This window comes from Ammodytes marinus (genome assembly GCF_949987685.1).
Source record: "Ammodytes marinus genome assembly, chromosome: 21".
Lineage (NCBI taxonomy): Eukaryota > Metazoa > Chordata > Actinopteri > Uranoscopiformes > Ammodytidae > Ammodytes > Ammodytes marinus.
Window position 1 is genome coordinate 4,313,187 of NC_137225.1, and position 22,939 is coordinate 4,336,125.

The 22,939-nt window shown below is 39.8% G+C and overlaps 1 protein-coding gene across 1 annotated transcript; it reads right to left on the minus strand.

The window, feature by feature from the left end:
* Positions 1 to 16,066: 16,066 nt before the first annotated feature.
* LOC307267567 (C-C chemokine receptor type 3-like) lies at positions 16,067 to 22,939 on the minus strand. Its single transcript, XM_080049923.1, has 3 exons — positions 22,869 to 22,939; positions 22,388 to 22,580; positions 16,067 to 17,797 (listed from the first exon to the last, which is right to left on the minus strand). Exons 1-3 carry the CDS (start codon positions 22,921 to 22,923, stop codon positions 16,939 to 16,941), a joined length of 1,107 nt encoding a protein of 368 aa, XP_079906049.1. The 5' UTR covers positions 22,924 to 22,939; the 3' UTR covers positions 16,067 to 16,938.

The window sequence follows — 22,939 nt, forward strand, 5'->3', positions numbered from 1 at the left end:
TTTCTGCTGAATACAATGTTAAGTCCTCTAATGGGAATACTTATATTTTGGAAAAACTATATTAGGCTTTCACAGTTATCTTGCAGAGGAATTTTTGTGACCCAATATAACATTACAATGATGGGATTTTTTTTTTTTTCCTGAAGTGTTTCACGAGTCAGTGAATGATAATATAGTATGCCAATAAATGTTTTACTGGTCAGTAACAGTATCAAAGTGGCCCTAAGCCTCGACTTGTTACGTAGAGGCTGTGTTCACTGTCAAAGCACAAAATCTGTTTTTAAAATAGCTTCATGGTATTTGTTTTGCAATCAAGTGACATTACATGAGAGGTTGTTCCCCACTGGTATTACTGCCACAACAGTGACGCCCACAGACACAAGGTTATTCAACTGCTAATTGAAAACACACCAACATCAAAACGGTTAAGCTTTCATATGAAATGGTTTTTATAGTGGCAGCTAAGGCTAACTTTGTTCCCCCTCACATTCAGGTTGATTTAATTACTAACTAGCCCAAGCATTATTTGCACTGATGGTCTAGTTTGCTGTTGTAATGTATTAGCATCAGAGGATAAATGAGACTGTTCAGAAATGATTTAAAAGCTCCTCGTGGATACCTAAGCATAAGTATTCAACTGGTAAAATTCCATGATGATATGTTTAAGGTAAAAATGTTACCCTATTCACCTGCAGTCTCACATTTCAATACTTCAATATATGTGTACAGTATATATTGTACAGAATTTGGACACTTCCTTGTAACAAAGTAATCCCCTTTTGGCTAGCTCGTCATGTAATCTATTGTTGATTCATTTGGCTCTGTTATTATGGTGACAATATAGTTTTTTTTAAACTGTTTCCTTTCAGCCAGTCTGTGTTGGTACAAAGTTAAATCACTGTAAACCTGTGAGCAAATAGTGTAGGTAAAATTGTCTAACGATTGGCCAAAGATCAACACAGCCATTTTATACAGTGAGAATTCTCTCATTGGCCCCTTTCAGTACACCACCTCCTAGCAAATCTTTCACCGCTCACTAGTGTTGTCTGCCATCCATTACATGTAAAATATTCATGTTTTCCATTATGAAGAAAAATAACCTGTTCTCCAAAAGGACAACAAAGAAACTCTTAATGGCACTTCTGTCTGATAGTGTTTCTGTCTACTCTTGTTTAACTTATAAACGAATGGGTATGCACTGCTTTGACTACAGTGTTACCATGGAGACGGCAGCTCTTCTGTTAGTAAAACACAGCAGTGGATGGTAAAAGGTGCATGCTTCATTATCTCCTGGCTGTCTTACTGGGGTTTGTTTATTTTGTAATACAACTTTTATTGAATTTTGTTTCGTTATGTCCTTATTAGGATTGAACAAGCATGGGCTGCCTCTAAGGTCTCTGATTGTCTCACAGTATTGTCTGTAGGCTTATACTCTGAAATAACTTTTATAGTCTTTTAGTGGAATATTTTATTGTGTGGTTTATGCCAGTTACATATCTTTAAGTTTTATTGCTACACACCAAAACGCTTCATAAAAAAACAGCATTTCAGGAGTTAGTCAGTTTCACTTCCATGATTAAAGGTGCCAACACACTGCACGGCGCGGCGGTAGGCCGCGCGAATCGCAGGTTCCGCGCCGCGTGATCATTTTGGCTCATTTGTGTCCGCCGCCGGCCGCCGCCCGATGACTCATTGAATGTGCACGCCCAGTTTCTTCCCGCTATTTACATCTCTCTCATCATCGTCGTCATCCTCACTGATTTGTTTTTGTTGGGAGCGTCTCTGAAGTAGGCTATTCTGCCTTCATCATCTCTGCCATCGGCCCTTGTATTGGTCTCACTGCACCTCTCACACATTTCTCCCCGCCACCTGCCACCCAAGCTTCGTAAACACACCCACACATGCGCCCACACACACATACACACACAACCCGCCCACACACACACACACACACACGCACATATGTATCCATGGCCGTGCATATACACATTCACGCCGGCATATCAACATGTAGAGAAAACCCAAACAGATTTTCAGATGTTTAGGGAAATGTTTGGAAGTGTCAGTTGTCGTATTTAGTTTTTATTGTCTCTGCATATTCACTCATCTGCAGTACATCTTCCCTGGCTTTCTCTCCTTCTCTCTTCTATAATGTGAGTCTATTCCTTGCTCCTTTTACTAAAAGGTGTCTCATTAAACTGCTGTCATACATTTTATCGATGTGTTGGAACTTTCTCTCTCTCTCTCTCTCTGTCTCTCTCTCTCTGTCTTTTCCTTCTTTTTTCCCTTCATCCTTCCTTTCCCGACTGCACCGCCAGCCAGGTTTCACGTGTCTTGTAGCTCAGCAGACTCACCCGAGTGATGTCGGGAGGAGCTCAACGCTGATTGGCTATCGCGGCGCGGCCGGCGGCGAAAAGTTCAATATTTTCAACTTCTGCGGCGGCCGCAGCATTCGCGCCGCGCCGCGTGATCCGCTCGCCGCTGGCCGCCAATTCGCGCGGCGGCGCTCGAAATACATTGACTTTCTATGTAAACTCGCCGCGCGGCGATGTGCAGTGTGTTGGCACCTTAAGACGTGACAATGCAGGTAAGTAGGGTCAAATGTTTTTAACCAAAGATCTAGATGTTGGATAAAGTCAGAGTTCAAATTTGTAATAAATGTTTAATCACATGAGTGTTAATCACAAAGTTTTAACCAAGCCCCAAACTCAGCGATTTTTACCAGCATCCAATAAGGAAGTGGCACACATTGTAGTACCTTCCGGTGGCCACTGGGGATGGTGCAAGGAATGAGAAATTTTTCTTTGACTCACTTATTAAACAGGCAGTTTTCACAGTCTTATTAAACCTATTTACAGCCTGGTCCAAAAAAACATTCTAGTCTGTATGTTTAGGTCATATCTCCATGACAACACTGAGGGGCGTGATTTTTTTTCTAGCAGGCTAGTTTTTACTCTTTCGGAGGTTAAAATGTATTGGCGCGATCTCTTGAGTGACAGCTCTCTGCCCGTTGTCCCTCACTTTGGCTGTGTTTGGAAAGCCATACTAACGTCGTATTCATACTAATTTTGACTTCAATTTGAGTATGTGACGGTTGGGTATGCGACTTTGGGTATGCGAGAAATTCCCGGATGAGTACTGACTTCCGGGAAGATTTTGGGTATGGATCGATTGGATACTTGGTGATAGATCAGAACCAGATAGTATGTTAAATCAGATCAGAACTGAGCGCTGTCTTCCACACACCGCTCGTCCAGCTCAACTGACAGACAGCTGAGTGCTGTCTGATGAGCCGGACAGAGAGCGTCGGAGGGATCCTCCGCCTCAAAACATAAACGTGTGAAAAAATTCATAAATAATCAATCAGAGCTTACCTAAAAATAAGTGTGCCAAGTTACTGTTTATTGTATTCATGATTTTAGCTCATTCGAACGCTGTTTTGACCGTCTGTTTTCATTTAGGCTATTAGCGATATTGTATCTAGCCTACTTTCAGTTTCATTACTGAGTCGCCACGAAACGTGATTAGTGTTCTTAAAGATAGGCCTACTTAGATTATAAAAGAAGAGGTCTAAAACACAGATGATGAACACAGGACTGTAAAAATCTAGTTCAATATCTAACCTGTGGAGGGCGGTAATACGCTAAACAGCGTCTACTCTAAACGGCCTGCATCTTATAAGATCTTATAAAAATTCTTTACTGCTTGAGTATACTTCAACTGAAAACGTTTCGACACACCTCACATACACAATTGATCTTTGAGTAGACAGTATGTAGTATATAGATGGTGAGTATGTAGGATGTAGGACGCTAGTATGGCTTTCCGAACACAGCCTTTGCCTCGGAGGTATACGTCAGCTGGGCGCATCTCCCTCCCCCCAACGTCTGGCGGAGTACAAATCTCACAAGATGGCGACGCGCATAAACCAGGATTATTGGATGCCGTGTGAATAACTGAGGTCAGCACAGATGATACATCCATATTATATACTATCTATGGTTTTAACAGAACAGATTTAGGATTAACAGGATACAGCCTTTTTTAATTTTATTAATCAAAAAAATAATATGTAGGTTTTAGACATGTATTTTCTGCACTTTTTTGAGAACAAAATGTATCATAAATCAGACAATTAACAACGTACTGTATGAGCAAGTGCTTCTGTAGTAACCTTCAGATAGTGCCAGGAATGAAAAGTTGTTGATGTGTGAATTTTTGGGTCAGAGCTTTGAAATAAATTAATGCATGGATAATTGTCGTTAAAGATGGTTGTATAGGAGAAATATACAAACACAAACAGACAAGGTTTAGTCACATAAACACGTAACTGTACATTTTAGAGCTTGCATTTATACCAGCATGAAAGAAGACATTGGAAGAAAAATAGGCAAAAATCTCAAATTTGACCAGTGCCTGAAAAAACAATGTTCATTCATTCAGTGTATCGCCTTGATGTTATTTGAAAAAATCTTCCTATGATGATTGTCGACCTTTTTACGGTTTGTTAAATAATAGACGATACATCTCTTAATTTTTCTATATAATTTATGGGATTTTTAAAACATAAAATCAACTCAGGAAGGGAAGATGTCCCAATGTTATGTGCTGTGGGTGCCCCTAATTTTTTTTTTTTTTAGATATTTTTCTAGCATTTTTATGCTTTATTGATAGTGTAGAGACAGAGTTGAAATGGGGCAGAGAGAGGAGTGACATGCAGAGAACGACCGCGGGCTGGAATCGAACCCGGATCCGTTGCTGGCCGAGGCCCATTGAGGGGACGCCTTACCAACTGAGCTAAAGGCGCCCCCGGTGCCCCTCATTTTGCACTATTTTTATCTTCTTTTACCTGCACTGTCCAGTTTTGCTCCAACCTACTTGGTCGCACACATACTCCACACACTGTATTATATTGAACATAAGAAACATGAGAATTGTATCAATCTAACTCTTGGTGAGAATACAAATAGGTGCACATTTTCCAAATGTCAAACTGTCTTTAAATTACAATCCTGGGATGAGCACAGGATTATCTGCATGGCTTGTTTGTTCAGCACACACATGCATCCCATAGTGAAAATTTACCGTGTTGAGATATTAATAGTGAAATGTCAGCGACCACAGTATACTGTATCAACCCAGTATATAGGCCTACCTAATAAATATGTCAAATAAGTTTTTAGGAAAATGTAAATTGTTACTAGTTGAAACGTATTAAACTTTTAAACAACATTTAACTGCTTGTTGTGTTGTTCCCGGCACATCTCCCTGAAATGAACGTCATGCAACTCTGTAAGTAATTGGCCATGTGTTTACACAAGGAAGGACAATTAATAATGCTATTGAGATTGTATGTGTATTTGAGAATCCATGTCGAATTATTAATTGTATTTGAAGAAGAAGATAATAAGCATTTCAATTAATGGAAGGGTTTTCTTTATTGAAAAAAAACAATACAAAGAATAAAGATGTATCGGTCCTAATAATGCAAATCCCTTTCAGTCTGAGACCTGTGTTGTGTTTCTAATGTGGCATGTTGAGCTATAATAGGATTTAACATAGCCATGCTATTTTCGCCTGTAGGCCTATGTGCTAAATAACAAGCTATGTTGCAACAAGCTCAGATGTCAATCCAATCGTCTGGTTTATTGGCTTAGTCATAATGAGCCACTAATCCGTATGGACAATGCATAGAATCAATTAAAGCATAAAGGACAAAATATACAGTATATGCAATTCCACATGGTGTTTAGGACTTGACTTTTCAAATTCCAGTAAGAGAAGGATCCCTTAAAAAGTTTGAGAACATGGTATAATTACATATTTATATGAATATACATGTGCTGTATCTACCATTAAACAGCACAAATAACCATATGGAAACATTTACGCTATGTTCCCACTGCGAGCTTGGGTGCTCATTTCAGATGTAATGCTCTGATTCCATTTCTTGTTTGACTTTTGAAATGATTCTTTAAATATGAGCAATAATACCAAAAGAGCAATACCAAGTAAATCGCATCCATGTTTACTTTTGTTGCACAGACAAAGTTAAAATGGAGGTCGGCGTTTACCGTTTCAAGTATAAGTCGGTGTGCAGTGGAAGGCAGTTCATCCTGGAGCTGATGATAACGAGGAAGGAGGAAAATAGAGAATTTTTTTTAATGATTTCTCCTATTGTGAGCTTTGGCTGCTGCCTCTTGTGCGGAGGTGTGCGTGGACGCAGCGTCATAAAAGTTCAAGCAAGACTACAGTATATCTTCTGAACACAGAAAGAGCACATTCATTTTCTGACAAATGGCAAGTTGAAATCATGCGCAATATGACTCAGCCGTACTCCATTCAATAGCCTTCCGCCGCAGCCTTGTGCTGCTTCTGGGCCATTAAAGCCTGTGCGTGGAATCGATGGCAACATGGTGCAACTCCAACTCCACAATTACTGGGGTACATACCCCCGAAAATAACCTTTAGTCTCTAGCGCTCGCTGCTAACATTAACATACCAATAGAAGAAATGTTAGCAAGGTGTAACATTAAGTATAGCAAGTTTGGCTTTCTAAACCATACAGACAAAATGGAATGCTGTATGTGAAGTTCTGATCATTTTTAAAGCATCACTATTGTTATTATTTAAAGCCTTTTTTTAACTCCCATGGTGGCTAACGTTAGCTAGTGTTAGCCAACTGTAGAGAGACTTCATTGTACATGTGCTGGTGCCATGCCGTAATTCTGACGCCTCATTATTCCTACATTTCAATGTTCCGAAATATTTCCCATTTGATCGCCATGCCACTATGCCGAAGGTTCAATATTACGAAAACGGAACCCATTGGTGCAATGCCATTTGTCCGAATAGTCAAACAAGAGGCGCATTAGGCCGACGGTCCAATATTCCGAAAATACAAAGAGTATATATACATATAAAGAGTTTTATATGTCGTTCTCTCTGGCTCTCTCTTTCTCTCTCTCACACTAAAATACAAAGAGTATATATACATATAAAGAGTTTTATATGTCGTTCTCTCTGGCTCTCTCTTTCTCTCTCTCACACTGATCACCAACATACAACCTAGGCCTACATATCACATTCACAATGCATATTGGAGAGAAAAGTGACAGCGCTTCACTTCATTCTGACACCGTGTTTCAGCACCACGGACAGAGAACGGCGACCCCCATGTGCTACAGTTAGCATTTACTGTTTTAGCATTTACCATCATCCAGTAATTCATTGTTAAACAGAAGATCCACAGGCTTGAATAAAATGGTGACTGCTAGCTAAGCACTGGAGAGCTTATGCATAGAACTGCCTTCATCTTAAATGTCTTTGAATCATGAAGATACACATTATATCCCAGCCTATGCTTCAGTATGTTTCCTGGACCAAGCAGCAGTAGTTGTGGCAAAAGTAGAATACAATAAATTATTTTGGTGTCTTGACTTTTACAAGACAATATGAAGTATAGGGACCTCGTTGTTTACAGTTCTTTGCGAGTTCCAGTCAGGTGTTAAACATTTGCCCCCCTCCTACATTCTATAAAATCACTCATTAGAAAAGGACAGGATTTCAAGGTAACTTCCATAAAGTAGAGGAGTGCAAAAAATGTAGCACTCTTTACCTCAACCGAGTCAATAGAATAACTGCCGGGGCTCGAAATAAATCCAGCGCTACCATAAAGTGTTTTCCATTTTGTTTTTAAAGGAACACAAACGGCAGAAGGCCTGGAGTCGATGCACCAAGACTAATAAAGGAGAACTGGAGGAGTAAGTCAACAGAAAGGTCTCTTTAAAATGACAAATTCTTCCTTGTGTTAAGACTGATGCAACGCCGCAAACTGCAGTCGTTATACAGGCTTGTATTGGACAGCATGTGAAATTGCCATAAATTACTCACTCTATGGGTTTTCCTATTGTGGAACTATTGTTGTTGCATCTTCAGTAATGATTTATTGGATGCAAAGTAGACATCAATATATTTTTTCTACTCCAAAAACCACCAATATGGCTGGCCTCTTTATCACAGGGCGCTCAGCTATATAAGGGCATGAAGTGCATTATGACATGGGACCGCAAACCATGAATATGAGAGGATTGGAGATCACACTGGTTAATTCATTAGCATCTGCGTTATTTTGAGTAGACGTAACTATGGTGCACATCAGCTCATCACTAACCGTTTAAAAGATAGAACACCTGTCGTCTGACTTGCTGCCCGAGTGATTATATGTATACTGAGGAGGCAATAAGACAGTTATTAATCATTTTATTAGTCCACAGGTTCGGGAAAGTCTGATGTGCTTTTGCAGGCTCAGGCTGATATGATAGAAGCAATAATAATGACTGCAACTTTGCCAATGTTTTTTCTTCTTCTATGAACTTTTGCCAACCACTGCAGCCTTGTGCTGCTTCTTGGCTTTTTTTCCTGGAAAAAAAATAAAAAATAATTAATCTCACCGTGATATAGATTTCCACACACATGTCATTTTGTTTGGTTTTATGAATACATGTGAATGTGGTTTGGGGCCTCAGTTGGTGCTGTTATTCCTGTATCCACATATAAAGTGTTATCTACAATATTACAAATCATGCAATATTATTCGCTTCTCCTGCGAGACGCATTTCAGGGATTAGAACATCCTCAATGATGGCAGACCTTGACCAAAGGACAGAGGAAAGCATTGAGACTCTCTGGAAGTCTGTAGAAAGTCCGAAGCTTGAAGTTACCATGATGGGATAGGCTATAGCCTTTCTTTGACCATAGTTTTGCCTTCTTTTTCCCTTATTGTTCCTTCTACTAATTTGGACGTTTGTAACAATGAAACCGGTTGTAGTGTTGTTGTCTTAAGAAGTGGAGATCACGAAATGTGTTGTTGCTTTCAAGGCAAGGCAAGGCAAGTTTATTTATATAGCACAATTCAGACACAAGGCCACTCAAAGTGCTTTACAGGGGCAAGATTAGAATACATAAAACACATTATAAAACATTTAAAAGCGAATAAAAGAAGCAAATAAAAATAAAATTAAAATTAAAACTCGATTTAAAAACATAATAAAAGAAGCAAATAAAATGAAAATTGCAAGTTAAAAAGGAAACAAAAAAGTCTTCAGACTCGATTTAAAAGAACTGAGAGTTGCAGCAGACCTCAAGTTCTCTGGGAGTTTGTTCCAGATTGTTGGTGCATAAAAACTAAAAGCTGCTTCTCCTCGTTCAGTCCTAACTCTAGGGACTGTAAGTAGACCTGTCCCAGACGACCTAAGGGCTCTGTACGGTTCATAACTTATCAGCATATCAGTAATGTATTTTGGCCCTAAACCATTTAGTGCTTTATAAACCAACATCAGAATTTTGAAATCAATTCTTTGAGTGACTGGAAGCCAATGTAAAGACCTCAGAACTGGGGTAATGTGATCCACCTTTTTGGTCCAAGTGAGGACTCGAGCAGCAGCGTTCTGAATTAGCTGAAGCTGTCCGATTGATTTTTTTGGAAGGCCAGCAAGGACACTGTTACAGTAGTCAAGTCTACTAAAGATAAATGCATGGACAAGTTTTTCTAAATCTTGCTGAGACATAAGCCCTTTAATTATTGATATGTTTTTTAGGTGGTAGTAGGCCGATTTATTGATTGATTTTATGTGTTTCTTGAAATTCAAGTCGGAGTCTACAACAACACCAAGATTTCTGGCTTGGGGTGTAGTTTCTAACATAATGGATGTAAGCTGTGCGCTGACTTTTAATTGTTCATCTTTGGCACCAAAGACAATTACTTCAGTTTTATCGTTGTTTAATTGAAGGAAATTTTGGCACATCCAATCATTGATTTGTTCAATGCACTTACTCAGTGCCTGTATTGGACTGTAGTCTCCTGGTGATATGGTTATGTCAGTTTTCAATCAGTTTGGATGTGTTCAAATAATCATTTTCAGTAAGGGAGTTCCCATCCATCTACAGTTTGCACAAATGTCTACTCAAAGATGAACTGAATACATTTTGGATGGTAAAGGTCAAGGTCACTGTGACCTCATTCCCAATGAATGGAATATATCAAGAACCTTTTGAGGGATTTTCATCAAACTTTGCACACATGTCGACTCTAATTCAATGATGTACTGATAAGATTTTGGAGGTCAAAGGTTACTCCGACCTTACATATTGTCAGGTTGCAGTGACCTTGTACCATATTGTAGCTTTTTAGGAACTTTACCTTCTTTTAAACATTGCCTTAACGTCTTACTTATTGGCTGAGGTGACAAAGTGCAATTAAAACAGACTTAAGCGACTTTAACGTTACTGAGACTTTAAATGACAAAAAACAGCTCATTTGACAAAAGTTACAATCAGAAATATACCCTTTTAGACTGTGCTCTTTAATAACATCATGTGGTTGCATACTCTCCCTACACAGAAGTGGGTTGAACAGGCATTCATTTGCCTTACACTTTTTTGGGAAATAATGTTCAAATTTGGAGACATATCAACCCTAACCCATATCTACGATGCAATGGTTTAGATTAAAGCATAGTCATGTGTTAGAATGGCCCAGTCAAAGTCCAGACCTAAATACAATTGAGAATATCTGGAAAGACTTGAAAATTGCTGTTCAAAGACGCGTTCCATCCAATCTGACGCTGAATCTGAAGCTCAAGCTATTTTGCAAAGAAGAATGGGCAAACATGTTAGTCTGTAGATGTACAAAGCTGGTAGAGACATAACCAAATAGACTTGGAGCTGTTATTGCAGCGAGAGGTGGTTCTACAACATATTGACTCAGGGGGGCTGAATACTTTTGCACACTACATTTTTCAGTTTTTTATTCATAAAAAAAATTGAAAACCATGGCACCACTTTCATTATACTTGAAGGGAGGTGGCTCACGAAATAGGACACAGCAGAGCAGAGGGAAGGGTTTTTTTTTCAACGTGTTCACACAGAGATGAATGCAGTGCACATAAACAAATCATGGCAATTTATCGCGGCCTGTGAGCTTTCCAAAGCAGATAAAATCGAGTCCCATTGCATGAATATCCCACTGATGTGAAGAGATTGCTATCTGAGGCTTAGTGCTTTTGAATGACGAAATGGTATATGGTGCTGCTGCGCGCTGATATTAAGACCTCACAGCTCAAATGTCCACTAAAATCAATAGGAAATGAAGTGTAATTGCATCATATTTAGTCAAACAAAATGGAACTGAAACATAGAAAAATTGTTCTTTTCAAATACAAAATATCTCACCAATGCGGGATGCTACATGAGATATAACACAATAAGCGAACACAGTCCGGTATTCCCTCCAGACTTAGCATTCCAAGGATTTTCCCCTTCTTTATATGCAGTATCTGCCTGACCCTGCGAGCCGCATTAGAATAAGCATGATATGCCAATGTATACAAAACTAAAATACAAGGCAATGTTCAGGCCACCAATCAAAAGAAAGGGTGCGATGGAACAGAACTTATACTACACATTTGCTTTCATAGGAAGTTCCAGCCCCTTCCATTTCAATAACTAATTGTATACAAGTGGATGTTCTCTTTGCTTAAAATCCTCATCAAATAAAATCGGTAATTGTTTATTTTAGAACAAATAATGTAAGAATAACTATTGCCACCTAGATGCCAGATGTTTCATCTCAAACCCTACTTCAACATCCGAAGAAATCCTATCATAATGATATGAAGTGCTTTGCTGAGAAAACAATGTGTTTCTCTCCCGCAGATCAGTATGGACGTTCTCCAATCTCCATTGGGAGGAGTCTGGTCAAAAAGGGCCAATCAGAACCCCCCTCCTAACCTAACGTTCATCCCTTATAGTGGAAGGCAGCTTCTGTCTGTTCCATGTAGTCATCAGTCTAACCTCGTGACACCAGCCACAGGGCTCCAGATTAATGGTTGCCTGCTTGGCCGGGGCAGGTGAACTCTGTGTACCGGCAACTAAAATGTGACATATAGTTGCCCATTCGGGGAAAGTGAAAATCAAATTTGAAAATGCACTTAATCAAAAAGAAACCGCCTACCAACATAAAGGGCTGCTCATACCTCGGCGCTGGTAAAAGGAATAAACAGTTGGATTTAGCGCTTTCCGCTGGTCGGTCATGACCATCATGAGTGTGCTCATCATGACCATCTTTTCCTCCACCTTTCGGGAGTGCCCAACATAAGCAGACGAAGCGAAAAATCTAAATCACCTTGAAATGATTCAAACAATTTCACATGAGAGAGAGCTTTTCTATTAGGCTAAGTTATCAGTGCGGTTATTAAGGCTTTCATATTCGCATCAGGTCGCATTTACGCACGCTCATGGAGCCGTCAGCTGACTGAACGAGAGCGCTTCTGTTGGTGATATGAGCAAGTAAAAACACTGCACTGGCGGTCTATAAAGGGGGTGAGATATAGTCAGCCTAATAAACTGATGATCAGTCTTAAAAGCAAACCCATAAAATAAAGATTTCCCTTTCACTCTCTTCTCCTTATATTTGTTTAAATTCAACAAGCTTTATTGGCATGCATATATTAAAATAAAATTGCCAAAGCATCAAATAATACATAACATTTTGGCTGATGTAGCCTATAGCTCGTTCATTTTGACTAATAATGGTGTCGTTTATTTCAACAGATGTGATCAAGGTATTTCCACCACAATGGGTAATTCATTTTTTAACTAATAGTAATGACAGACAATACAAACACAAAATGTATTTGTTACAGTAAAACAAGGAAATCTAATTGGTTACTTCCATCCCGGGCAGGTACAAAATATATTGCATCTGAAGTCATTGTGGACAAAGACTTACCTGTGTCACATTCTTAAAATAAGTTGACACCAGAGTGATACCTAATCAGAAGAAACTCTTAATCCCTGCAAATACACATGAAGAATTGCTCTCTCTCTCTCTCTCTCTCTCTCTCTCTATCACACTCTCTCTCGCTCTCTTTCACACACACACACACACACACACACACACACACACACACACACACATATGCGCACAGTCAGCAATCGGAAGAGGCAGTACTACAGACCCTAAAGCAATGTTATAAGTCAAGCCAGGGTGGAGGGTGCATGTAGCTCTAATCCTCCAATTAATTCTCATTCCCCACAAGTGGAGGACCCCAGAGAGCTTTCTTGACATTTCTATTAAAAAGTAAAAATGAAACACAGCATGAAGGTGAAGTAAGAGAGATCTCTTTCTTCTGCCCATCTCCATGGAGAGCAAAGTTTAACAACAGCTTTTGGCCAACAGTTACCTATTTCTTTTTCTTGGGAAAAGGTTTACGGGGGTGGGCTGGTATTTCGGAACACAAAGTATCCTCTGCGGTACCGGGAGGGTAACAAAAAACAAGTGAGCAATTTAGTTTTCTGTCAGAAATCTGTGTCCTTGATGTCAGCGATTAATGCTTGCAATTATTACAAACACACTGATGTTAAGGAAACACGCTCCTGAGGAAACCCGTCAAAAGAAGTTGTTGTAAAAGTCTCAAGCTCGTTAAATGCTGATGTCATGAAACTAAAGTTGAATTTAAATTTTTTTTTATCTGCAGCTAAAATTCCAACTCTGCATCAGACCAACACGTAAGCAAAAGCATTCTTTTCATGTCTGTCAACGGGAATAGTCGCATATAGATTGACGGCAGGACTGCTGTCTACTTTACTCGTGTTCCTGCTCATACATGCCCATCCGTGCCTTGCCGAAGCACTAGAGCCTAGAGTGAGTGAGCGTGAAGATTAAATATGTTTTTTTAATTGGCACATATCATTGAGCTTCTGGGCTTTATACCTCATCCTGATTGATGTGGTGGCAGGAGGAGCTGGCTGTGGTATACGTGAAGGTCCCCACTGGGGTTTACACTGGCTGCTGCACTGGAGAGCTGGCTGCCCGCCGGGTGTGAGTCTTGACTGGCCGGGTGTAAGGCCTCATGGTAGATAATGTTGCCCTGAACACTAATAGTTTGTTGCATAAGGTACTAGTTCATATTTAGTCTGTTACTTAATGAAGATGGCAATCAGTGCAGTCACTATAAGGAGTCTGGGGGAGACGTTGCTGTAGCAGCCTTGTGCTGTTGCAGAGGGGGGCAGCAGAACACTTTTTTTTCCACAACATATATAAATGGTCACCTAAAAAAAAACTTGATCTTGACTATATCCGTTAAAGTGTGCACTACATTTATAATTTCAGTGAAATATTCCTACATTTGGTGTACAATAGCATGGATATTCATTCCTTAGGGAATAATTTATTTATGTGGCAAAAAAAAACGTTTTTCTACTGGCCTCTTCAGCAACAGCACAGGGCTGACTTCTAATACAGAGGTGTCTCCCCCAAACTCCCTATAGTAACTGGTCTGATAGCCATCTCCATAAGGTAAAAGACTAAACATATCCAAGTACCTCATACAACCCTACATACAGAAAACTGAACTATCCATTTAAAGGGTCAGGAAAGCTGCTGACACCCACAGCCTTTTTTCATTTTAATTTTGTGTGTGTCTCTGGTTTTGCAATTTCCCTAGAAGTGGAAGTTATAATTACCCAAGTTCCTTTTTCTGCAGATTTCATGAAATATCAGAATTACAAAAGAAAAACAGAGGACAAATAGATGAGACCAAACCAAAAAATATTATTAAACAGGGACTCACTGGGACCATTTCACTACAGCTTTTATTTCTGCACTTTTACCCATGAGATACCGTTGTTGTATGTTGTGCTTCGGCAGCTACACAGCACACTAGGCCTCCTGGATGTGTGAGTTTTCTATCATTAATCATATAAAGAGCTTCCCTGGCTGCTAGTGAGAAGCTGCATGCAGTAACAGAAGGCTGATAGCTTGTTATTAACACACAGGTCACACATAGTAGCTGACCTGTAGTTTAAGGCATTTTTTTATTCAAATTGCAAGCTTCTTTATTATCTGTGAATATATGGGAATAGTTTGCAGTTAACAGGCTAACAAAATTGATTTGTGTGTGTGTGTGTGTGTGTGTGTGTGTGTGTGTGTGTGTGTGTGTGTGTGTGTGTGTGTGTGTGTGTGTGTGTGTGTGTGTGTGTGTGTGTGTTTGTGTGTGCACACTCTTTATCACACACAAATCTTATGCTGAATTTCTATTGCACAAGACTCCACTTCCTCTTCCCATTGCGTTTGCAAAACCTGTTTGATCGGATAATCTTCACGGCAACAGCGTCAGACTCTTCTAACTTTCCTCTGGCCTTGACTTTTCTCATGACATAGGAGAGAAATGGAAGGAAGGAACTCTTATCTGAAAGCATTATTTTCTGCTGAAGCCCCTATTCATTCTTGACAGCTTGATTTTTTTTTCTCTCCCCCTCCCTCTCTCCTCCGGTGGAAAGAATGGCAAAAATTGAAACCTGGGTTACAATTTATCACCAAGCAGCGAGCAGGGTGAAATGTAGAAGTGCCATAGAGGGGGGGGGGGGTGGAATGACACTTTGGCAAGAAGTGATCTGCCAGAGCTTTAACACAGAACCCTACGGTCCGCACTTGGAGAATGGATTAAAGTATGAATAATAGGTGTTTACAAGCAAGGGTGGTGAAAGGATAAGCTAAGTTATGATTAGTACTATTATTGATATGTCAGGTTATATCTGTTCTTTAGGCTTAAAATAATGAGCCGCTCCAATATACAGAAAATATTGGTGTGTGTGTGTGTGTGTGTGTGTGTGTGTGATGTATTTGCATAGAAAATTGTGTTAGTGTTGTTGTTTTTGCGTTGCATTGTTTTGTTTGACTCTACATCATTAAAAATGAGGGTCAGTATGAATAAAGGTTGAATGAATGACATGAGTGAGTGTGTGTGTGTGTGTGTGTGTGTGTGTGTGTGTCGGGGGGGGGGGGTCTTTTTTAATATTACTTCAAAGCACTTTTACAAAGAACATGATTCACAATAAACCATTTTAGAAAATAAACTTTAAAAACATAAAGATTGAACATGGACAAAAATATTTAGTCATAGGCAGCGGAAAATGACTGGAAAATGAGTGTGCACGCTTGAGTCATTCATTTGCAGAAGCACACTACAGTAGGATTATTATCAGCTGCTCAACTGAGGCAGGTGCCAACAAACAAGCCAGACTTGTTAATATTTTTATTATTTTGCAAACAATTCAGTAAGAAGTAAAAGAGAAGATATGAGTTTTGGAAAATCAAAACTAAGTGTAATCAGTAAATTCTTTATATTTCAGTTAAGGCTGTGTTAAACACAAACCACTTTAAGAAACGTGGCAAAGCCTTTTACAGCAACATGTGCAACATGATAAAGTGAGTTTATCTGGTGTGGTAAAACGATAGCAATCAATGTGTAGTTACATTTATGTGGAGGTGAACATCGGCTAGCTACCGCAGAACTATACATCCCTCTTTACTTACTGTATATTTGAAGGTAGGTAATACAAGGTACTTAGTAGGTAGGTATTTAGGTAATTTGCCATTGACCCAGTTTTCCCCTAGAAGAAAAAAGAATGTTGCCCGCAGAGCCTAGTAGGGGAGAACGGGGTTATATGTCGCACGGGTTGGTTGTCACAATCGTTATCTCGGAACCAGAAGGCGCTGTCTGTGACATTTTCGTATGTAAATATCCAGAATTGTGATCAGAGGTCACCTACATAGTCTTCCTTGGAGTTAGACTGCTGAATTTGAGGTGAGAGGACTCTTTGGGCCAGTTTCACAGACATGGATTTAGCCTATTCCTGGACTAAACAGAATTTTGAATGGAGATTATCCATTGAAAGTACAAGTTAGTCCAGAACTAGGCTTAATCCATGTCTGTGAAACCACCCCTTTGTGTTTTTAGCTCCTCAGTATTTTTCTTCTAGGCTTTTACACAATGGGTTTATAACAAAACACTTGTTACCCATAAAAAGTGTGAAGGGTAAACTATAGTTTAGATTGTAAAGGGGCTTGGTTGGTAGGGTGCAAATACCCCTTCTCTAAAGTGTATTCGGTGTAGTTTTTGTGGAGTTATTGGTTCTGCTTGGTTGACTCACAGAAACATACTTTTTTAAACCTGGGAAACGTTTCACCAGCATCTGTCGGAAATGATTCTGGAACTTCTTTCCGACAAAGGTGTAGAAGATGGGACTGATGCAAAAGTAAACATAGGCAAAGTTACCGGTGACGTGAAGAGCGTAAGCCCATTTCTTCTTCTCCGCACAGGTCGCAGCATCGTCATGCATCAGCAGTGCAATGTTGAATGGGGTCCAGCACACAAAAAACAACAATACAATGATGAAAATCAGCCTGACTGTCTTGAACTTGCTAGCTATCTTGGATGATATGACAGTGATAGCGATCCTAACGTAGCAGTAGATAACAACAGCCAGAGGAAAGATCAGGAAAAGGAGAAGCTGAATGTAAAATCCAAAGGCTCTCAGCTTGTGCACATCAATAAAAGGTAAGTCGCCCCCGTAGTCCTGACAGTATGTTTTGTTGTCCATTAAACTAATAAAAGTGGTATGGAGGATCATCTGCTTGGCGCACGCCATGACACTGACCAGCCACACCACGGCACAGGAGATGGCGGCGTACTTTCGATTCCTCACTCGCGACGAGCCCAAGGAGTACACGACTGCGAGGTGCCGGTCGAAGGTCAAGAGAGTCAGGAAGAGGACCGAGCTGTAGAAGCCCAGGTAGTAGACGCTGCCTACCATCTTGCACATGACCTTTCCAAAGATCCAGTTGGAGAGCTGCATGTAGACTCCCAGGAAGGGAAGGCTGCTCATGAAGATCAGGGAAGACACCACCAGGTTCAGAAGCAAGATGTTGGTCACAGTGGTCAGCTTCTCAAACCTAGGAGAGTGGTCATTTCAACCGTTAGGTGGAGAGACAAAATGGACAGAAATGCTTATGGGTCGCACAAGCATGATCTTGTGATCTTCACATTCATTTCACACCCGCATATCAGTTAGAACTTTTTCTCTAATCTCCATGGGGAGGAGTCTGGTCCAAAAATGCCCTGGCAAATAAGGACCCACGTTCTGAGCGAATGTTTGTCCATTATAAATGAATGCAGCTTCTGATTGGTTCATCTTGTCATCAATCAACTACAGCCATATCTAACAAGCTTATTCGTTCGATCTATATTGAAGTCAACGACTACATGAACCAATCAGGGGCTGCCATCTACTAATGGATGGGGCCGGGTTCCCTCCCCACAGAGATTGACAAAAGATCAAGCTGGTCTCTCCAGGCTAAAAGTTGGTGGGAGTCAAGTCAACATTCAGATCTTAAGCTAAGTAAATTGAAATCCGTTTATTAACACTTGGTGGTTGCTGTACTTTAAAATTGAGGATACCGTCAATTGTCATCATGTCCTTACAGTATATTGCACCTTAGGACCACAATGTCCTGATTTATTTTAAATCAATAATATTTACATCCCTGGTAAAAAAAAAAAAAAACACCAGTCTCTATCTGTTGGCCAAGCAGTGTGTTGTGATGGCTGGAAAAAACATGTTATACAACCACTAGAACTCCCTAAAGTCAAACATTTATAAACTCCTAAATCCTAAGCATTACACTGTGTTGAGAACCCTGAAGGGGTGTTACGAGTGGGGGATTATCATCACATTTTTGTTACAGAGCAACACTTCTCTCATTATTGTTTAGCCCTGAGGAGCTGCAAATTTAAGATCTGAAGTGGAAGCCAACGAACAGAAGCAGGATGAAAACATGCCCAGCTTTAATGAATCGTAACCCCTATTCTCAGAGGTTAATGCATCAAAGGAGTAATAATGATATTGATTTGATACGATTTCTATTTTGTCTATGGTTGAAAAAGCAGCAATGAAGCAGTGTTGATTTTTGTTGATTGGCTTTTAGAACGTGTAGAAATGTTCATTTGAATTGTAACTAAGTTTGTGTGAGATACTGTGGTTATTTCTCAAGGTATGAATGGTGCCATAGAAATTGGGCTTTACTTTCCTTGAGCTCTCATCCTGTCAGCATGCAGCTTACATTGCATTTCTTCAGCCCTCTATAATGCTGTGCCTGCTGCATTATAAACACTCCTTCCAGTCAAAGGCCCAGGGAAACTTGCTGAGTTCCATCTCTGACACTGTCATTTGTTTTTCCATAAACAACAGAAGTATTTTCACATTTCTCTCACTCACAAAGGTACAGAGCAGTGGTGGCGACAAGGGTAGGGGAAGGAAAGTCTGTAGACAGTGACAGAGCAGAGGTAACTCTTGGAGAGGGGCTTAGAGAGAGGACGTTTACATATTGAAAATATACTGTATTCCCCCCTGTGCGGGTCCAAGAATAAGCAGCACCTAGTATGACTTCATCTTATACTGTCCATGGTGTGACAACCTGATATCTCCAGCCAAACCAGTGGCCCAAAGGTTCTAGACCTGATGCCTTTTATAAAACTGCACGGTCCATAGTAGTAATAGACTTTCTTAGCCAATGTAAAGGCCTCTGCGAATGTCCATCAATGACAAAATCCTTCGCCTTTGTGCGCCTTCTCTGCTTTTATGTTTCCAGTCTTACAGCCAGCCATGTGAATGGAAGCATTATAACCTTGAACGACGTAAGAAACTCGCTGAGTGCCCTGTGACAAAGTTTACTTTGCTTTAATAGGTGTAGGTAGTGACTAGTTCATGTTTTCCTTTTTAACATTAGTTTTTTTTAATGCACAGAACCAAAAATCTCAATTTATAAAGCACTTACATCAACTAAACTTTCCATAATCATTATTGGCACCATTCTTAATGTTTTAACAGGAGGACTTATTCGTATGTTGTCAATTGTCTGATTTATGATACATTATGTTCTTAAAAACATGCAGAAAATGCAAGACCTAAACACAGATGTATCCAAAACCTGTTCTGTAAAATCCTTTGACACCAATAAGTTGTAAACATTTAAAGAGGACCTATGATGCTTTTTGACTTTTATGACCTATAAACGTTGTTATGATGATTCATAGTCATGCTTAACCATACTAAATTATCAAATAATGACTTACATGCATTTCGACGTATTCCCTGCTGACCATCTGGGGTGTCTGTGCAGAGCACTAAACACTATTCTAGCCAGTCGAGAAGTCACGTGTTCAAAGCGGTCTACCCTTTGTAACTTTGTGAAGTCACCACGCGGATGTTTCCATGTATGGTAATGCTGTCACTTCCCTGTTCGCGTCTGCCTCGCGCCCTTATACAGTCAAGTGCGAAAGTTTGTGAACCCCTTGAACATTTTGGAATTTTATTTATTTTTACCATTAATAATTCATTTTTATCAATACCAGTATTTTTTATATGAAATAACAGATGTTTGTTTATCAATTCAACATTTTTCTTTCCCAGAAATAAATTGTTAAAACAGATAAAACAAATTATTTGACAAATGTTGTATGATCAAAAGTTTGTGAACCCTAAGCTGCATTGCTTAAATCGAGCAAGTAAACACAATCAGATGGGCCAAATTGAGTCATGAAATGGACCAATGTAGTGAGAGATCTTTAGGGAAGAAATTGGGTGGCACTAGATACAACAGAGATCAAACCAGGTCAGTTTAGGCTCACCAAAGTGAACCCATACAGGTCAGACATGCTAAAAGGGAAACCAATCTCTGAGGATCTCAGGAATAGAGTTGTGATGCTGCACATTTGTCTGGGGACAGCTATAAATTATTTAAAAAAAAGTTTGAGCTCCATCGGTCCACCGTGAGGCAAATCATCTACAAATGGAGAGCTTTAAGAGTGCCTGAACATCTGCCTAGAAGTGGACTTCCTTCAAAAATATCCACAAGCGCCACAAGATAAGTGATTTTTCAGGTAAAAGCCAACCCAAACATTACATCTAGTGATTTGCAGACCTCTCTTGCAGCATCTGGGACAGATGTGCATGGTTCCACAATAAGAAGAAAACTCAGTCAACATGGCTTTCATGGGATGGTTGCTGAAGAAGCCTCTGCTCTCAAAAAAGAACAAAACTGCTTGTCACAACTTTGCCAGAGAGCACCTGGAGATACCTGAAGTCTTATTCTGTGGACAGATTAGTCCAAAATTGAACTGTTTGGTCATAACCAAAACCGCCATGTTTGGGCAAAAACGCAATTCTGCCTACCACCTACAGAACCTTCTCCCAAGTGAATAATGGTGGTTTCAAATTGTCTGCAAATCTCCAGATGTAATGTTTGGGTTGGCTTTTACCTGAAAAATCACTTTTCTTGTGGCGCTTGAGGATATTTTTGAAGGAAGTCCACTTCTAGGCAGATGTTAAGTCACTCTTAAAGCTCTCCATTTGTAGATGATTTGCCTCACGGTGGACCGATTGAGCTCAAATTTTTTTTTATGAATTTATAACTGTCCCCAGACAAATGTGCAACATCAAAACTCTATTCCTGAGATCCTCTGAGATTTGTTTCCCTTTTAGCATGTCTGACCTGTATGGGTTCAGTTTGGTGAGCCTAAACTGACCTGGTTTTATCTCTGTTTTATCTAGTGCCGCCCAATTTCTTTCCTAAAGATCTCTCATTACATTGGTCTATTTCATCAACCAATTTGGCCCACCTGATTGTGTCAACCTGCTCGATTTAAGCAATGCAGCTCAGGGTTCACAAACTTTTGCACATACAACATTCGTCAAATACTTAGTTTTATCTGTTTTAACAATTGATTTCTGGAAAAGAAAAATGTTGAATTGATAAACAAACATCTGTTATTTCATATAAAAAATACTGGTATTGATAAAAATGAATTAATAATGGTTAAAATAAATAAAATTCCAAAAGGCTCAAGGGGTTCACAAACTTTCGCACTTGACTGTAGGTCCATGCTCGCGCTTCCCGCCACTGAAAGTGTTCCAGAACGAAGGTAACCAATCACAACGGAGTGGGGTTTGCAGGAGGGGGGGGAGGGGAGCGGAGATTGCCGAAGCACAGGCGGAGGGAGCGGAGATGGCCGATGCACACACACTCAAGTGTTGACAGGACGTGCTGGATCGCCAAAATAAGAGAAAGAGCTTCCCGAAAATCTACATAGTTTTTTGTGATGTGATTTGTGTCAGGTTGCTCTATAGCAGTGTAAAACAAGAAATTAAGACCAGAAAAGTAGTATAATAGGTCCTCTTTAAATAAAGATATACGCATTGCTTCATCCAACATCTTTATTTTTGGTTTTCAAAGAAGGTTCTTTAATCAACTGGAAAGGTTTCATGGTGATATCTATAGTAAGAAATGTTACCCTAATCACCTGCAGTTTCTTGCCGTAAATAGGCAAAGAGTTGCTATAATTCAAATGTAATACATGGGTATTTTCTACAGTAGGTAAAGGTAAATTCCTAATTGGTTAAACAATTTCCTATGGTAAAATCAAATGAGGGCAAGGCATATACTTGCTTCCTTTTGCTTAAAAGGTAGTTGTTTTGGTCAACTCACCGGTGGATGATGACCAGGACCAGCCCGTTGCCACAAAAACTAAAGAGGAACATAAAGTAGTAGAAGATGGATAGATGAGCCCCCAGGTCGTTGTCACTGTCCCTGTTGCATGGCGAGACGGGCGTGAACGGCCCATCACTGTAATCGTAGTCGTAAGTCGAGGTTTCCATCTCAAATGTTAGCCGGACAAAATCTGTCGGGAATAGAAATGCAGCCATCAAACGTGATTTTTACAACATGTTGCAGTATGAATTTGAGGAAATAAAGTGATAATTATAATACTCCTAAGGTAGAAGCAAGTCTAAAAAGGTGGGAATTTAGCTTTTTCTTAAACATTTCCAGAGACTCTAGGGATCTTAAATCCAGTAGGAGAACGTTCCAACATTTTCGGTGCCATTGGCTCAAAAGCCCCTTAGTTTTGAGCCTGTTGTGTGGGACAACAAATTAACCAAAAATGCTTTGAGTGAGAGAGACAATTTACCTGAGAACCTTGGAGGAGCAAAGGAAATCAAGATGTTCTTGGGAAGGAGGATCATGCAAAGTAGAGCTGAC